The 16,668-nt window shown below is 42.4% G+C and overlaps 1 protein-coding gene across 9 annotated transcripts in view; it reads right to left on the reverse strand.

Moving 5' to 3' along the window:
- SLIT2 (slit guidance ligand 2) overlaps positions 1–16,668 on the reverse strand; it is a 346,399-nt gene that overhangs the window by 37,369 nt on the left and 292,362 nt on the right. For 6 of the 9 annotated variants that reach the window (XM_066279051.1, XM_066279049.1, XM_066279050.1 and 3 more), the window contains 4 exons: positions 10,506–10,630; positions 10,283–10,380; positions 8,859–8,998; positions 4,850–4,876 (listed from right to left, as the gene is read on the reverse strand). In XM_066279051.1, coding sequence (XP_066135148.1) covers positions 4,850–4,876; positions 8,859–8,998; positions 10,283–10,380; positions 10,506–10,630 — 390 coding nt within the window. The remainder of the gene's footprint in view (positions 1–4,849; positions 4,877–8,858; positions 8,999–10,282; positions 10,381–10,505; positions 10,631–16,668) is intronic. The other 3 variants (XM_066279054.1, XM_066279053.1, XM_066279047.1) reach the window with 1 other exon arrangement.

Here is a 16,668-nt window from a genome sequence, read left to right on the forward strand (position 1 = left end):
TGTGAGGTAGCAATGAGGGACTGTCAGGAGCACTGGCAGCAGATCTGTGCTGTGACGTCGACCCGAGGTACACGCCCCCGTGCCGGGTGGGCCAGGTGGGCAGCCCGTGGACTCAGACATTCCTGCAGTGTTCGTGCGCCAACCAGGGACAGTCCCTGGAGGAAGTGGCGCGGATGAACCGCGAGTCCAGGAAGAGTGCGGCTGAGGCCTTACGTGGCGTGTTTGAGAAAGGGGAAGCTAAACGGACCCGAGTCATTCTCATCGTCGAATTTTAACAATTCCATCCAACTCCGATCAGAAATTGTGTATGTCCCATTGGTCTCCTATTTGTGTCGAGCAAATCACTCGCCCTCCCTCCTCTTCCCGACCTTGTCGTGTAGCAGGGGGAGGGGGACGTGAGCAGAGGGTGGACACAGCTGATGGGATCATGGGAGCCACCTCAGGATGGGTTAATTGCATTGGACTGGAAACAAAAGTATTTCTATTCTCTTCTGCTAACCCAGGCCAGAACTATTTACTACACGCTCTGCTCAAGGTTGGAATCCCAAACACCACAGCATGTGAGCCTGGCCAGATGCCCCGTTTCCTATCTTGTCCTGCTGATGGGAACAACTGGCTTTCTTTCCATTACTAAGGAAAGGATTATTGACAAAGAGGGTGTTTCTATTTCTTATTTGTTAAAAGAGTCAACTCTTCCTGAAGATTCTTCTCCATAACCTGCGGCTTTCTTATTTGTGTTGACTGTCTTGACATGTATCCTGTCAATTAGAAATAGCTAACCGACCTTCACCATATGATCAATAGACGGTCCAGGCCACACCCACTTCTTAAAACTGAATTAAATCCTCATGTCCGTATAGAAATACAGGAACCTGGTTTTGCAGGGCCATGAATTCCTGAAGGTATGCAAGCCACTAATGTCCTCTTGGTGTCAAAAGGGTGCAGAATGGCGCACGTGCACAAGCAGGGCATAGGCACAGAGCGACCTCATGAGATGAAGGTAATCACAATTCAAAACAGGAGAGCTCAAGGAATTGTGCTATAAATGCAAATATTAGAATGTTCCCGATAAGGACAATTATTGTATGTTCTCACTTTTTGTTCTAAATGATATAAAACGGATTGCTCCACTATGTTTGTTTGCCAGAAAGTATGATTTGTCTCCAGAGTCAGAACAATGTTTCGCTTTGCTTACCGATTAGCAGAGTAACTATATTATAACATTAACTTTCTTCAGATATGAGAAACGATGACTTTGTACTGGCAAAATAACTGACCTAGTATGAACTGGCAGCGAGAATGGAAGCCAAGGATTTGGCCTGGTAGACGAGGATAATGTTTTATGCATTTTTGTATCACTTTGGATGCTTAGCACAGTGTCCCGCATAAGGTATTTTCTCAATAAATATCTTTTAAATTTTTTAAATGGAAAAACCTACCTCCCCAATAAATAAACAACAAAAAAAAGAGGTCTTTTCAGTACTTCCTCATTGGAACATTAATAATGGAGCCAATAAATAATGCTCTAAATAATGGAGCCAATTCCAACAGCTACTGAAACTACAGAAATATTTAAATCCATTTTCAAAATAAATAAATCCAAAGGCTTGGTTAAGCTAAAGTGTTGTTCTGGGCTCAGTGGTCCCTACCTATTAACTGAAGAGCAAACAGGATCATTAAAATGTTTTCCGAGATTCAGAGGCATTTAAGAAGGCTTTGAAAGGTTGGAAGATGAACGCAAACCACACAGTATCATTAGGCTGCCAAAGTATTCTCTCGAGTTAAAACAGACTGCAGGTATGTCTGCAACTATAGTGACTTTGATAGAAAGACCTTATACATCTCCAGGAAGAATTAATAACAGAAGGAGTCACTATTTTTAAGAGATCATAAAAATCCAAAAATATACAAAAAAAAGCTAAAAAAAAATGCAACCAAATCCAAGAGTTTTTCAGCTTTTAATATTTCCTTGCACTTCAAAGTAGAGTAAAGGGGAAAAGAGAACCAAAGACTTCACCCTAACTAAAGTCTTTCCACTTGAAGTGAGCATATTATAAAAACATAATTTTTTTTTTCCAAAAAATATAGTACTGAAAAATATGGGGAAAGAAACTTCCTTCACACATATACTTTCCTTTGGGTGAAATTTTCTGTATCAAAATAACTATGAAAGCTCTTATGCCATCGGGGATGACATCAAATCATCTAAATGATGCCAATGTAGTGACGATGATTGGAATTAAATGATGCAAAACGTTTACTTCTGCCATATAGGACAGCCCCTGATATTTCTGGAGTATAGACAGGTGGCATTTTACAGCGTTTTCCCATATATTCTTCCACGTAAGTCTGAGACATCTATGTGAGGTGAGACAGATGTCATTACCACTGTTTCACAGGGGGAAATAAAAAGATGAGAAGAAGTCCCAGATTTGACCGAATATTAGGGTCGGAGACCTGAGCTTTTCCCATTAGCTATAAAGATTCATCAGTATCCCACCTGCCCTAAGTGACGAAAAGTGTCCCAGTCATCAGGACAATTAAATTAATTAATTGCACAGGCATTGGTTAAACACTTTTTAGGTAGATAAAATAGATGGCTTGCCTACACTTGATTTTGGGACCACCTTGACTCTTTTCAAATGCATTTAAGAAACCATTGTGTGTAGCGTGCTGAACAGAAGGCAGAGGAAAAGCCTGCTTGGTATCACCATTTAGTAGGAGCCACTGTGGGACACACAAGGATTCTGAACCTGGAAGATGGCAGCAGATAAGAAGGGACTGGTCCAGGTCAAGCTCCCAAAGTTAGAGTACATGCCGTGGGGCCTGTTAGACACGGGCTTGCACCTGGACTCCTGTTTACAAGGTGTGTATTCTGGGTAAGGGCTTTCTCATTGTTCTATACAAGTTATTGTTTAATTCCTCATTGTTCAAATCGATGAGGATTTAAAAAATTAACCATATGTCAGCTAATTTCAGAACTTCTTTTTATTTGAGAAAATTACCCTCAGTGTTATAAAGAACCTGAATTTTCGTTTCTAGTCAAGTTTTGGACTGAAGAATAGAGAATGGTTTGACTGCTTTTAAAGGCAAATTCAGTCAGCAGCGGATTCTTGGAAATAAAAGACATCTTTCATAAACATAAGTATGAAATTTAGTCAACACACGAAGCCACGTGGTGATTTAAAACAGTATCACACTGCCAAGCTTGCTCCTGAGAGTATATGGAGCTATTTAAGGCCATATTCCTGTGACAGAATAATTGCTATTATGTTTCTGAGATAGGACCAAACCTCAGACATCTCTGCCTGAGACCACCAATTGCTTCAGTGCTTGTAAAAAGGAGAGATGGCGTTTGACCAAGAATGGTACTGCATGCATTAATCCACAGAGAATTCACCAGGCTATATTTTTACATTTAAAATAAGAAAACACATTTTCATATTTTTCAACTTAACTCAGTAGACGGTACCAGTAAAGGATCAAACACACTAAGTCACCTGAACAATGCAACATAAAGAAATGCAGTCCTCAGCAAGAGGAGACAAGGTGAGCTGCTGTATAACACACCCTTCTACATGTGAGCTCTACATTCCTTCTACCCATGCATCACATGCAACGGGAACTGTCGAGACAAGCACACATTAGGCTCCTTACAGGGTGCTGTGCCTGCACCTGGCACTTGAAGACTTTTGGTCAACGGAATGAGTGTTATTAGTAATAATTCTGAATCTCTAAGGTAACATTTCACAAAGGTTCCGTGATGCATCCTCAGACATGCCTGCTACCCTCATCAGTTCTAGGACTTCCTTTTCTGGGCCCTAATGTATAATATTTGGGGAGCCACGTGGACCATACTGATGTCAATGATTAGATATGGCTCTTTTTTTTTTTTTTAACAGAGACAGAGTCAGAGAGAGGGATAGATAGGAACAGACAGACAGGAACGGAGAGATGAGAAGCATCAATCATTAGTTTTTCGTTGCACGTTGCGCCACTTTAGTTGTTCATTGATTGCTTTCTCATATGTGCCTTGACTGTGGGCCTTCAGCAGACTGAGTAATCCCTTGCTTGAGCCAGCGACCTTGGGTCCAAGCTGATGAGCTTTGCTCATACCAGATGAGCCTGCACTCAATCTGGTGACCTTGGGGTCTCGAACCTGGGTCCTTTGCATCCCAGTCTGATGTTCTATCCACTGCACCACTGCCTGGTCAGGCTATATATGGCTCTTTTTAGGCTTTACAAAATACTACCTAGTACTCACGACATACTATATAGTATGAATTTGACCATGTCATTCTATAAATCAACCTCTTGGGGTTTGTAATATTTATTTTACAAAATGTTTTAATACATATATATGCTTTTCAATATTTCCCATTTCCCAAATTACTAAAGATATAGAAGTTTTTAAAAAAATTCCCGATATTGAATAAAATTTTCTATCTATACCCTATCTGATATACTAAATGTACATCATGGTATGTTTCATGGTATAAATAATTCGTATTCATGATCTGTTTAAAAGAGTAAAAGCATATAGACGAGTAGAAAGTAGAAACTACTAGTCTTTCTTTTCAGCCACACCCCTTCTTCCCACTCACAAGGGTTCTTTCACAGCCTTCTAGAAATCGTGACAGTGCATTTCAGATACTCCTTTAATGGTGTTTGACCTGGCTACACTTATGTCAAGGGTCTGCATGACTGAGGCAACATATTCACTTCAGAGTTTCTCAACAGTGCTTTTACCATGTATATATATATATATATATATCATACAATCCAAGTAGCTTTCAAAGAAAGAGGGAAACAAAAATAAAAATCATAATAGACTTAAAAGGCAACTAACCTTTTTCCACCTCATTCAGATTAGCAGCTGGCAGCGACAAAGACAGAAGAGACAAAAGACTTTTTACATTGCGATACAACAGCAGAGCACAGGAAGCTAGAGCATTTAACAGCGGAGGCCAAGGGGCAGGGGGCAGGGGGAAGCAACGCTCAGGTTCCTTACCTACGGCAGGCCAAGCACACAAGCATGGAGGAAGTGAGATCGCAGGGAGCCAGAGATCTGCGTCTCTCCTGGGTGGCTTACCCCGACTGGCCTTAACTTTTTACCACGTGCACTGAATGGTGTGTGGGTGGGCACGGCAGGATGGGAGAAAACAGAGATAATGGTACAAAATGGAAGCATTCACATGTTCTGAATGTGTTCCACCAAATGTATTCTCATCTTTATGTGCCCAACTGGTATGGAAACTTTCATTGGCTGAATGTATGGATGGAGCCCCAGTCAGGGACCCTGTGGGTCACATTGTGATTGGTTTTTCTATCATCTTTGCATGTGGTCCCCAGGAGAAGAGAGTTGATTAAGAAACTGGGTCTTTAACAGAGCAGAGCAGGTTCTGACTCTTAGGAGACACGCCAAAGCACACGTTTCCCAGCTCAACCCCGAAGCTCACAGAGAATTTAAGAAAAGGCGTCATGCGTCTGGCGTGGCAGCGCCGGTGGGTTTGGAACCGTCATTTTTATAGGTTTTGAGCTGGTATAATTTCAGGAATTCCTTAAAAATTTGCCTTCAAGAAATGCCTTGGTTTGAGATAGGATATAATAACGATTTAAAAAAGATTTAAAAATCGAAAACAACCTCTCAAGCTAAAATTAAAACTCCTAGAGTACATTTTTATAATTATTTGTCTAGCAATTTTGGAGTCCTACATGCTCAGTCCTTAGGGTAGTGATTTTAATTTAAAATCATACTGAATTAAACTTTTCAAAAATTATCCTTGTCGGGAGAGTATTAGCAATCAGCAACCATATATCATATAACTAGACTAGATAATGAATTGAATTAAGTAGAAAACAATAATTTTTATAACTGTGGGTCGGGGGGGGGGGAGGGCATAACAAGGTTTAAATAATGAAAAAACAATATTGACTCTTAAAATTTATGTTGTTAATTCCTGCAACAGAAAAGAGCAGATAGCTTTGTCCTCTAATAAATCAATACCTATTTACTGTGATGTGCCAGTCACAAGGGCTTAAATGAACTTAATAAATTTAGCAAGGGCTGCTCCTTTTACTCTGAATATTTGTAGTCATGGGTTGTAACCTGCCCTTCACAACAAGGCTTCCCCGTCAGATTGCTTTCAAATACCTGAATTCTCTCCGCCAACAGTGTGTCCATTCTGACTCTTACCCTGATGCCGAATGTAAAACCTTTCCCCATAATAATTTACAAGCTTTTTCCATGAAATTTTATTTGTTCCAACAAAAGAGTTCACGTTCTCATTTATGCCTTGGGGGCATGGAGTAAAAAAAAAAAATCTTCAAACAGAAAGCAACTTGTGACTTGAATGATTTTTAAACAATGCCAACATTATTATTATGCCCTGAGCATAGCAGGGTTTCTGTTCCCAGGTCTCACGCTCATTAATCAGACTCCGAACTTCCATCTCAAACAATACGGCCACATGATAAGAAAATTCCTCCCTAACTGAAGACTTGGATGGAGCAGGATATAAAACTCTAGAGCCCAATTTATACTTTCCTATAATTAAGGCCACTATGTGGTACTGATTTCAAAATCTGCAGATGGTTGTTTGATATTTTGTAAATGAGCTCACTTCACATATGGACAAAAACACTTCAGTTAATAGATGAATCACAAAAGGGCCTCGTTTAGGTATTTGCTCTCATGCCAAATCGTCTAACTCTTCATTGCCCACAAGACTCAGCCCAGAGTTATAGTGGTAATATCTTGATGCTGTTAAGTTTCTATTGAGCTCCATATTTTTGTTTATACTTTGCCAAAATCAAGGCAAACTGATATCTGCAATAGCTATGCTTAAAGAGACTGCACGACTCGCAGTTCTTGTTGAGAACCAAGTGGCTCTTTACAGTTAAGTCTTGGCAGGTACCCACACGGCAGTTTTTATAGATGTCTCATTTTGGCTAAAAAAAAAAGTGGTTTTGTTAAGTTTTTTTTTTTTAAACGTTTGAAAGAGATCTAGCACAGAGAGATGAGACTTCATAATACTTCTCAGAGGAAGCGGCAGTGAACGGAATTGCTTCGGTGGAGGAAACGTATGCTCAAGAGGGTCAGGTGCAGGAGGGGAGCTTGGAACGTGAAGGATGAAAAGGTCAAAGACGCAAAAGAAATGGACAGGGAATAAGGCCCAGCAAATCTGAAGCCAAAGCAAAAGGACCCTCCAAACCAACTCAGAAGTCTCCGTCCCCTTCTATAATTGATCATAAAAAAAATAAGAATAGAAAAGGCAGGTAAGAACCCAAACACTGCAGTGCTTTCAAGCCTCGGTGGTCGACACTGAGAGGACCCCGCCCAATTCTTGGGTGCTGTGCTGTGGATCTCACTCGCGAGTCAAGGTGGGCTTGCAACGCTTTGGTCCAATTTGTCCTGCTTAGAGAATAGTGGTTTCAAAGGGCCTCAAAAAATTAAGTGATTTAAGCTCTTTCTAGAATGACTAGGACAATGGTGGGAAAAGGGAACTGTTTGATCTAGGTAAATCTAGGTAATGGATTTTAGTGCCAACAGTGGGCTTCTTAGATATGTCTGCATGAGCCCATCCAATAGAACTCAATGCTCAGGGGAGCTGCAAGGGCTTCAGAACCTCTGTGTACTGAATACACCCGCTCCCCCTCATTAATACACAGTGTCAAAGAACGCGCAGATTCTGCCCATTGAGGAGCCCGAGGGCTGCATATATGTCATAGAGAAACTAGTGGGTACAACGTGTTCAAATTTCTACCGGAAACTTAGTACATTACTTTAAATGGCGTCAGGTGCTTCAAACCCCATTTATTCTAACTGGCATTTTCCCATCAAGAAGGGAACTTAGTGAAATGCAAAGTTTGGGTATTCCCTAAAAGCTTAAATTTCTATGCTTTCCCAATGAATCCCCGGGGCAGTTAAGCATAGAGATGTGATTTCATCTTTCCTGTTTAGAGAAGTTAACTTTAGGCATCTACACGGACCCTGTGATACTCTCAACTAGGAATTACATTACATGGAAATGAATGCAATTAATAAAAAATACGCAGCAGAATGAGAATGGTACCTTTGCAGAGAGTGACAGAATCTACTGCTCCATTTATTTTCTTACAGATAAAGTAGATATCCTTCTCTTTTTCTCTATCAGTGTGAAAACTAAGTGGTTTTTTAAGACAAGATTGTCATTGTGAAGTTTCTTATTCACAGCCACAAAAATAAATCAGAGTAGATATTCTGACATAATAGCCAAATTATAAACTTGATGCTGACTTTACAACAAATTGGTTCACCCGGGGAAGAGGTTAAGAAGGTTGAATAATAGTCTTAGAGATTTATCATCCCAAGGGACAAAAATCTCAGGAGAAAGGCAACAGTCTCAGAAGATTATTCAAGGTGCTCAATATTTTCCTACTTGTCTTTTATCTTGAAGGACATGAGTTACTAGAGGAAAATACTCATTAGTGAAGAAACAAGTATAGATACCCTCTCAAAGGCTTAATTATATTTTATGTATCTAAAGAAATGCCCCTTTTCACATATGTATGGGTGGGTTGGTTTGCACAGGAAAAATGCTTTGTATGGGAATGTCAATCAGGTGTGAGACTGATAGCTTCTGCATGATAACTCCTTTTGTTTTGCTAGCTAGCATGACAAGATGGTTAGCGGAGCTTGGCGGATGGTTCATTGGGTTGGCTAAAACCATCTTTAACTCCATCTGTCCTTTACATTTAATTTCCCAAACACCTACCAGTAATGAAAAACACAATGGTTTACTAAACACATGCAGCAGAGTGCCCACGATGTGTTCAGATACACAGATTGATGGCCGAGCATTTCCAGTTCTTCCTACCTGTGTACTCAGGTGGGCAGAGGCATGTGTAGTTATTGATCCCATCGACGCACGTAGAATTATTCTCACAGTCATTATCTTCGCAGTCATCAATGTTGATTTCACAATGTTCTCCTTCAAACCCATCAGCACAAATACACCTGAATGCCAAAGGGCAAAAAAGGAAAAAGAGACAAACGAATGACAACAACAACAACAAAACCCCAACATTTTAAAACCATGTGGTCTAAATATTGAAGAAAAAACCTAAATACACTCACCAATTACAGAATGTTTAATTACAAAAAGTTGATTTTTAAAATGTCTTTAAATTATACATTGTAAGCATCAATTTAAGGTACTATCTTCCAAATCAGAAAAAAATTTGAAAAAGAAATTAATGCTAGTTGCAAGATGGCAAATGCCACCCCGCCATGGTCCTATAAATCAACAGCTCCGGTATATTTGCAGGTCTCAAACACAAGCAAAGTTTACTTCATCTCAAGTTGCGTGCTAAAAAATAATTCATGCCTCTTTGCTCATCAGTGAGGAGGAACTGGTTCTGATTTTTAAAAAATTATGACACCTACTACCTTCTCTGTAACATTCTTGATGTCTCAGAACAACAGCAACAAAGGAGAGAAATTTAAAACTAAAATTTCGTCTTCCTTGCAGTTATAAAATGGGAATAGTCCCTTTATGTCTCAAGAAATGCAATATTTTCAGTGGCGTAAAACATTGTACATTTTATCTTGATACGTATCAGAATAACCTTTGGAAAGCCTTGATGAAAGAGACAATTTCATAACAGAATGCAAAAGTGAAGCTTATTCATTATAAAAAGTGATTATTTCTAACAAGCTTTAGTAGTCCATTAGCATTCTTATGTGAAATTATTAGTGTCATTATAAGAACCCCATTTCATAATTCATGAAGTACATCTGAAGTAATTGTACCGTGTGATTAAATAACCCCAGATTAAAAATGTTCACAGCATGGTTGTCTACTCATATTGGGGCTTGGAAACGCTGTTCTGTTTCAGTGGGACCTATGCCGTATCATTACACACTGTCTTAGAAGCGATACACCCAACCACAGATGAATATATGCCTTGCAGTAGGAGACTAGTTGGCTATTAATTAGCATAAGGGAGACACTACTTTGTCTTGACCTAATCTAACTCGATTAATCATAATGTGTACATGTGCATGCTTTTGAATTTCTTGGTTTTTGTAGCTTCCTGAGCTGAAAATACTGTAACATCTCTAATTGTTTTTACACTACAATAGCTCAGAGAGGGACTCAGATATATTGTTCTTATGAGTAGATGTGTGGCATTCTTTTTAGAATAATGTTCCTTGATTTGGAAGAGGAAAATGCATATTTACTTAGTTATTCTTGCTCCAATACTTTAGACACATAACACAGACTAATGAGTGACCTACCAGAATCCATCTTTTTCTCCTTCTTTTAAGTGGCAGGTTCCTCCATGTTTACACGGGTTACTGATGCATGCATGAATCGGGACATCACAGTCCTGCCCCTGGAGAAGGAATGGCCAAGTAGAGTTAGGTGTAAATGAAGTCACAGTCAGCCCAACAGAGATGGCAGGCCCACCAAAGAAAGCTACATTTTCAGATCATGGCTTTTATGACAGATTCTACATACCTTGAATCCATAGGGACAGGTGCAGCGATAGAAGTCAACCGGGTCATTGTTACAAGTGCCATCATTTTTACATGGATTTGATAAGCAGGGATTACATTTAGCTAAAATAGTTATATCCACGGGACCTAAAAGTTAATTGAAAAAAGATGAGAAACTGATGTTTTCTATTTTTTTGCTCACTTAAAATGATTTTAATGCTTTAATGTAGCAGTACATTTGTATACAAGTTATTGGTATATAAATCTCCTCCATGACAAAACCTGAAACCAGCATCATTATCTTACATTCCAGAATGCAACAAGAGGTCTATTCAAGGAGACGGATGGTGAGACTGACATTGATGTGGGACTCTGGGTCTGGTTTAGTTGGTTAATATCTGGTGTTAATGGTGCCAATGTCACAGGGTCAATCCCTTCTAGGGCTGACTAGCTCCTGTGGTTGAGCTCCATGGCCACTGCCTGCACCTTACACTTAGCCAGCTGTCCTAGGAATACATGGCATCCATCCCAAGGAGGACTCAGTGTGTGTGTGTGTGTGTGTGTGTGTGTGTGTGCATGGCACGTGCATGCATATGTTGGGAGATAGGTGGTTGAATTTTATTAACAAATAGAAATTTATCAGTTAAAATATAAATCCATCAATTAAATATAAAAGAGTGGCCCTGGCCAGCTGGCTCAGTGGTAGAGCATCAGCCTGGCATGTGGATGTCCCAGGTTCGACTTCCAGTCAGGGCACACAGGAGAAGTGCCCATCTGCTTCTCTACCAATCCTCCCTCTTGCTTCTCTCTCTTTCTCTTCCTCCCCTCCTGCAGCCATGGCTTTATTGGAGCAAGTTGGTCCTGGGCACTGAGAATGGCTCCATAGCCTCTGCCTCTGGTGCTAAGAAGAGCTCGGTTGCTAAGCAATGGAGCAACATCCCTGATGGGCAGAGCATTGCTCCCTAGTGGGCTTGCCAGGTGGGTCCCAGTCAGGGCACATGCAAGAGTCTGTCTCTGCCTCCCCTCCTCCCACTGAGTAAATAAATAAATAAAATAAATAAAAGAGTATACACCTGCCCTGATAACATTAGTTCAGCAGTATAATTTTCATAGAGGAGATAAAAAGCCACACCACTTTTATGCAAATGGGAATAAACCAAAAATGTAGTAATCTCCACTGTATCCCGTTCATATCCTTTAGGCTCAGTGTGTTAGCGCACTAGCGCAGGCGTGTGATGGGTGAAGGCTCGGTATCTTCCTCTCCCACAAGGACTTCCCAGTGAAAGCATCTCTGCTTGCAGCCCCATGGTTTGGAAAATGCAGTTTGAAAGACTCATGATCCACACAAGGTTTGGATTAAAGGCAGATTCCATTGCAGCCATTGTCCTTTGGCCACACATGTGTATTCCGTCACTGGGGAGCAGGGCAGACCGGGTTCCGTCACTGGGGAGCAGGGCAGACTGGGTTCTGTCACTGGGGAGCAGGGCAGACCGGGTTCTGTCCCCGACACACCCCCGTTCCCCCATTGCAGCCATTGTCCTTTGGTCACACGTGTGTATTCCGTTACTGGGGAGCAGGGTAGCTGGGTTCTGTCCCCGACACACCCCCGTTCCCCCATTGCAGCCATTGTCCTTTGGTCACACGTGTGTATTCCGTCACTGGGGAGCAGGGTAGCTGGGTTCTGTCCCCGACACACACCCGTTCCCCCATTGCAGCCATTGTCCTTTGGTCACACGTGTGTATTCCGTCACTGGGGAGCAGGGTAGCTGGGTTCTGTCCCCGACACACCCCCGTTCCCCCATTGCAGCCATTGTCCTTTGGTCACACGTGTGTATTCCGTCACTGGGGAGCAGGGTAGCTGGGTTCTGTCCCCGACACACCCCCGTTCCCCCATTGCAGCCATTGTCCTTTGGTCACACGTGTGTATTCCGTCACTGGGGAGCAGGGTAGCTGGGTTCTGTCCCCGACACACCCACGTTCCCCCATTGCAGCCATTGTCCTTTGGTCACATGTGTGTATTCCGTCACTGGGGAGCAGGGTAGCTGGGTTCTGTCCCCGACACACCCACGTTCCCCCATTGCAGCCATTGTCCTTTGGTCACACGTGTGTATTCCGTCACTGGGGAGCAGGGCAGGCCGGGTTCTGTCCCCGACACACCCACGTTCCCCCATTGCAGCCATTGTCCTTTGGTCACACGTGTGTGTTCCGTCACTGGGGAGCAGGGCAGACCGGGTTCTGTCCCCAACACACCCACGTTCCTCATGCTGCTTCCTGCCTGCTGGCGAGAGCTCACTAGACTGCGTTTGGGCGGCTGTAAGATGAGGACACTCTGCCAGGGAGGTCTCTTTCTATATAAAATACAAATGCTTTAATTGTGTTTCTGCTATCACTCGTCTCTCAGAAATACTATATCCTCATTGAGAGAGCAGCAAGGGTTCCAGCAGCGTCTTTGATCACACATTCATTTCCAGTCAAGTTATCTGAGTTGATTGACTGGCCTGGTCCCCTCCACTGTCATCATTCTGTCTGAGGGACCTTCACCCAAACAGTTGTATGACTTCTGTTCGCACGAACTACCTTTCATCGTATTTCTCTACAGATTAGAGCTTACGTGTGTGAGGTTTTAGGCTACCAACAAACAAACACTCGTTTGTTGTGTGAAGAGAGTGTGGCCATAAAAACTGCACATCTTAGCATCCCCTCCCCTTGGGGAGTGCCTGCCCATACACTTTTTACTTCTGGATTGGGAGTAAAATCCAAAATAGGATAGTTCTCTGTATGATTCTATTTTTCTATTAACAAAAAACTTGAAACGTAGAGAGTCCTCTTTTCTTTTAACCATTGGAAATGAATGACAGTTCTGGGGATGACTGTGTTCATGGGAAGGGGTGATGTTCGCTTCCAGTGACACCCCTGTCATTGAGGCAGGCCCTGCCACTGTCCCCTGTGCTTCTTCTTGCCAATCAGGATAGCTGAGGCAGTCTCTCTAGCAAATTTCAGCCAGAAAATTTCCGGAATGAGCACTGAAGTGATCCTTATAGAAACTTAATTTCTCAGCCTTCCCAACGAATTCATCAATTAAGGACAAACATCTGACTATTCAGCATCCCGCAGAAATGAATGGCGGCCATCAGTGAAAACGGCAAGTTAATGTCACCGTCCACAGTAAGTGACTTTGTATTTGCTCAAGGTATCACCTTTAGAATCAGCAATAGAAAAGGAAATATCTGACTGGTAATTGATCCCCTTAGCTAGGCTGGTAGAAAAAAAAAAAAGAATCCAATTTTGAACGAAGGTGTAGGATAGAGCAGATAACGCACCCCAGCAAAACGCATGTCAGCAAATGCGAGGGCTGGACGTGTTCACCTGGCTACTTTCCAAGACCTGGAGAAACGCTGTCCTTCTCCCTGTTGCTGCGCTTTCAACCTGGTAAAGCCTGCCATCTGCACTGACGAGCTCAGGGCTGACAGTTTCTAAGCTTATCCTATGGAATGTGACATTCTCCAAAACAATATGTTTGATTATTTACATGAGAAGGTAGAGATTAGGGGAAAGAAACTGAATACATGAAGATTTTTGTGTGTGTGTGTGTGTGTATTTTTCTGAAGCTGGAAACAGGGAGAGACAGTCAGACAGACTCCTGCATGCTCCCAACTGGGATCCACCCGGCACGCCCACCAGGGGCAACGCTCTGCCCACCAGGGGGCGATGCTCTGTCCCTCCGGGGCGTCGCTCTGCTGCAACCAGAGCCACTCTAGCGCCTGGGGCAGAGGCCAAGGAGCCATCCCCAGTGCCCGGGCCATCTTTGCTCCAATGGAGCCTTGGCTGCAGGAGGGGAAGAGAGAGATAGAGAGGAAGGAGGGGGGGTGGAGAAGCAAACGGGCGCTTCTCCTATGTGCCCTGGCCGGGAATCGAACCCGGGTTCCCCGCACGCCAGGCCGACGCTCTACTGCTGAGCCAACCGGCCTGGGCCACATGGAGATATTTTGAAGAATTGTTTTAGGAAGAAAAACTGGATACATGAGTACATTAATAGAATATGCAGGTGACATCTTTGCCAGGTTGAAATAGTCCCTATCTAGTTTAACACAAGGTCGAAATTTATTTAACACACATCCACGGACCCATACCTTGTTAGCGAACACTCTCTAATTCCTCTACTTTGGTTTCTGATAGCGCTAATGCTGTTCAATTATTTTCTACCTGGAAATACTTACTTTGGGCAGACAAGCAGAGGAAGGCGGTTCTTCTTTTCAGAAGAACCCATCATCCTACATTCCATGGACGTCTAGGAAGGAGTGTCAGAGTTTGCTGTGGCTTCCGTATGAGCTGTCACTGTCATGCTCAGACATTCCTTAGCATCAAATACCATGCTTATAACAGCCCACTGAGATAGCTGTCATTATTTTCCTAACGTCACACATGCAAGTGACAAATCTGAGCTTACTCACTCAGCTTGACAGAACTCAGATTTTCTGTCCACCATAACTATGCATTCTGCTAAAAGGCTTCTCTAATTCCTGTTCCTGGACGTCTTCTTTTCACCTGGGACTGATCAAGTTCGCAAAATCCTGCAAGTGTTGGCTTCCAAAGTAAGTATTACTTACTGAAATATAAAGGAAGATTGCTGTCCCCTTGCACAGTTTAGCTGAAGAATCAAAATAATACCTTTTACCACACACACCGGCCCCTCCTGACAATCTCTTGAACTTGTGAGTTGTTTTGGTGACATCAGTATTCAGGTGGGGAACAGCAGCACAACACTGAGTTCTAACTCCTGCAAGTTGGTAAGGTTGATCGTCATGGCTATCATTCTATTTGCTTCTCCTTTTTAAAAATTATCCTTTGAAAGTCTGTTCTTCCATGACAATTTGGAAATGGCATTTCCGAGGATGTCTGTAAGTTATATAAATTCCAAATAGCAGCATCCTTTGATACATCCAAATACCTTAATTCCCTTTCCTATTTCATTTCACCTAACTAAACCTCCTTCTTATAATGTGATTTATACAGCTACACAGTTTATCGAAATGCGCTTATTTCTATATTCTAATCCCTTGGAACTAGAGTTGACCCTTGAACAACTCAGGGATTAGAAACATTGAACTCCAAGCTGTTGAAAATCCACATAAAACTTTTGATTCCCCCAAAACTTGAGTTGTGTCTCAGTATGGGGAATTTGTTCCAGCATTTCCAGTGGATGCCAAAATGGGCAGACATTCAAGTGCCCTATATAAAATGGCACAGATCAACGAATGCGAGAGTCTGCCCTCTGCAGCCTCCGACTCCCAATTGAAGATGGAAAACAGCGCAGGTTTTTATATATATAATTCACATCTAAGTAAACCCACACAATGCAAAGTCACGCTGTTCCAGGGCCAACTTCCCCTTGTGCCTGCTTCTCTCCTCTCATTCATCTTCCCACCTGTACCGTGCTCTAAAACTACCATCTAGCTCCTGTTTGTCTTCATTTTCCACTCAGGACACCTCCTCTGAGATCCTCTCCTGTAACGTTCTTGTTGAAGGGGCATGACAGCATTAATCTGTTTCTACAATAAGGAGAGGGTATCAAAGTTAAAGGCAGATGCCAACAAAAGTCACAATGAAGAGGCGAAGAGAGCGCACAGATCTCCAGCAGCAAGCCAACACTTGCAGGATTTTGCGAACTTGATCAGTCCCAGGTGAAAAGAAGATGCCCAGGAACAGGAATTAGAGAAGCCTTTTGGCAGAATGCATAGTTATGGTGGACAGAAAATCTGAATTCTGTCAAGCTGAGTGAGTAAGCTCAGATTTGTCACTTGCATGTGTGACGTTAGGAAAATAATGACAGCTATCTCAGTGGGCTGTTATAAGCATGGTATTTGATGCTAAGGAATATCTGAGCATGAAATACAGCGACAGCTCATACGGAAGCCACAGCAAACTCTGACACTCCTTCCTAGACGTCCATGGAAAGTAGGATGATGGGTTCTTCTGAAAAGGAGAGCCCCCGTCTTCCTCTGCTTGTCTGCCCAAAGTTAACACAGTCATGGGCCATTTAGAGCTTGCCATTGATTCATTCAGCACAAGGTCCTTGAGTGCTTTCTGACTTTGCCAAGGGCTGCTCGGATGTATTTCATTTTATTTGAAGGGCCTATTATTATTATCCAAGTCACAGACGGGGAATGCGAGTGGGCACCAAGAGA

Source organism: Saccopteryx bilineata, chromosome 5 (assembly GCF_036850765.1).
Source record: "Saccopteryx bilineata isolate mSacBil1 chromosome 5, mSacBil1_pri_phased_curated, whole genome shotgun sequence".
In the NCBI taxonomy this organism is placed as follows: Eukaryota; Metazoa; Chordata; class Mammalia; order Chiroptera; family Emballonuridae; genus Saccopteryx; species Saccopteryx bilineata.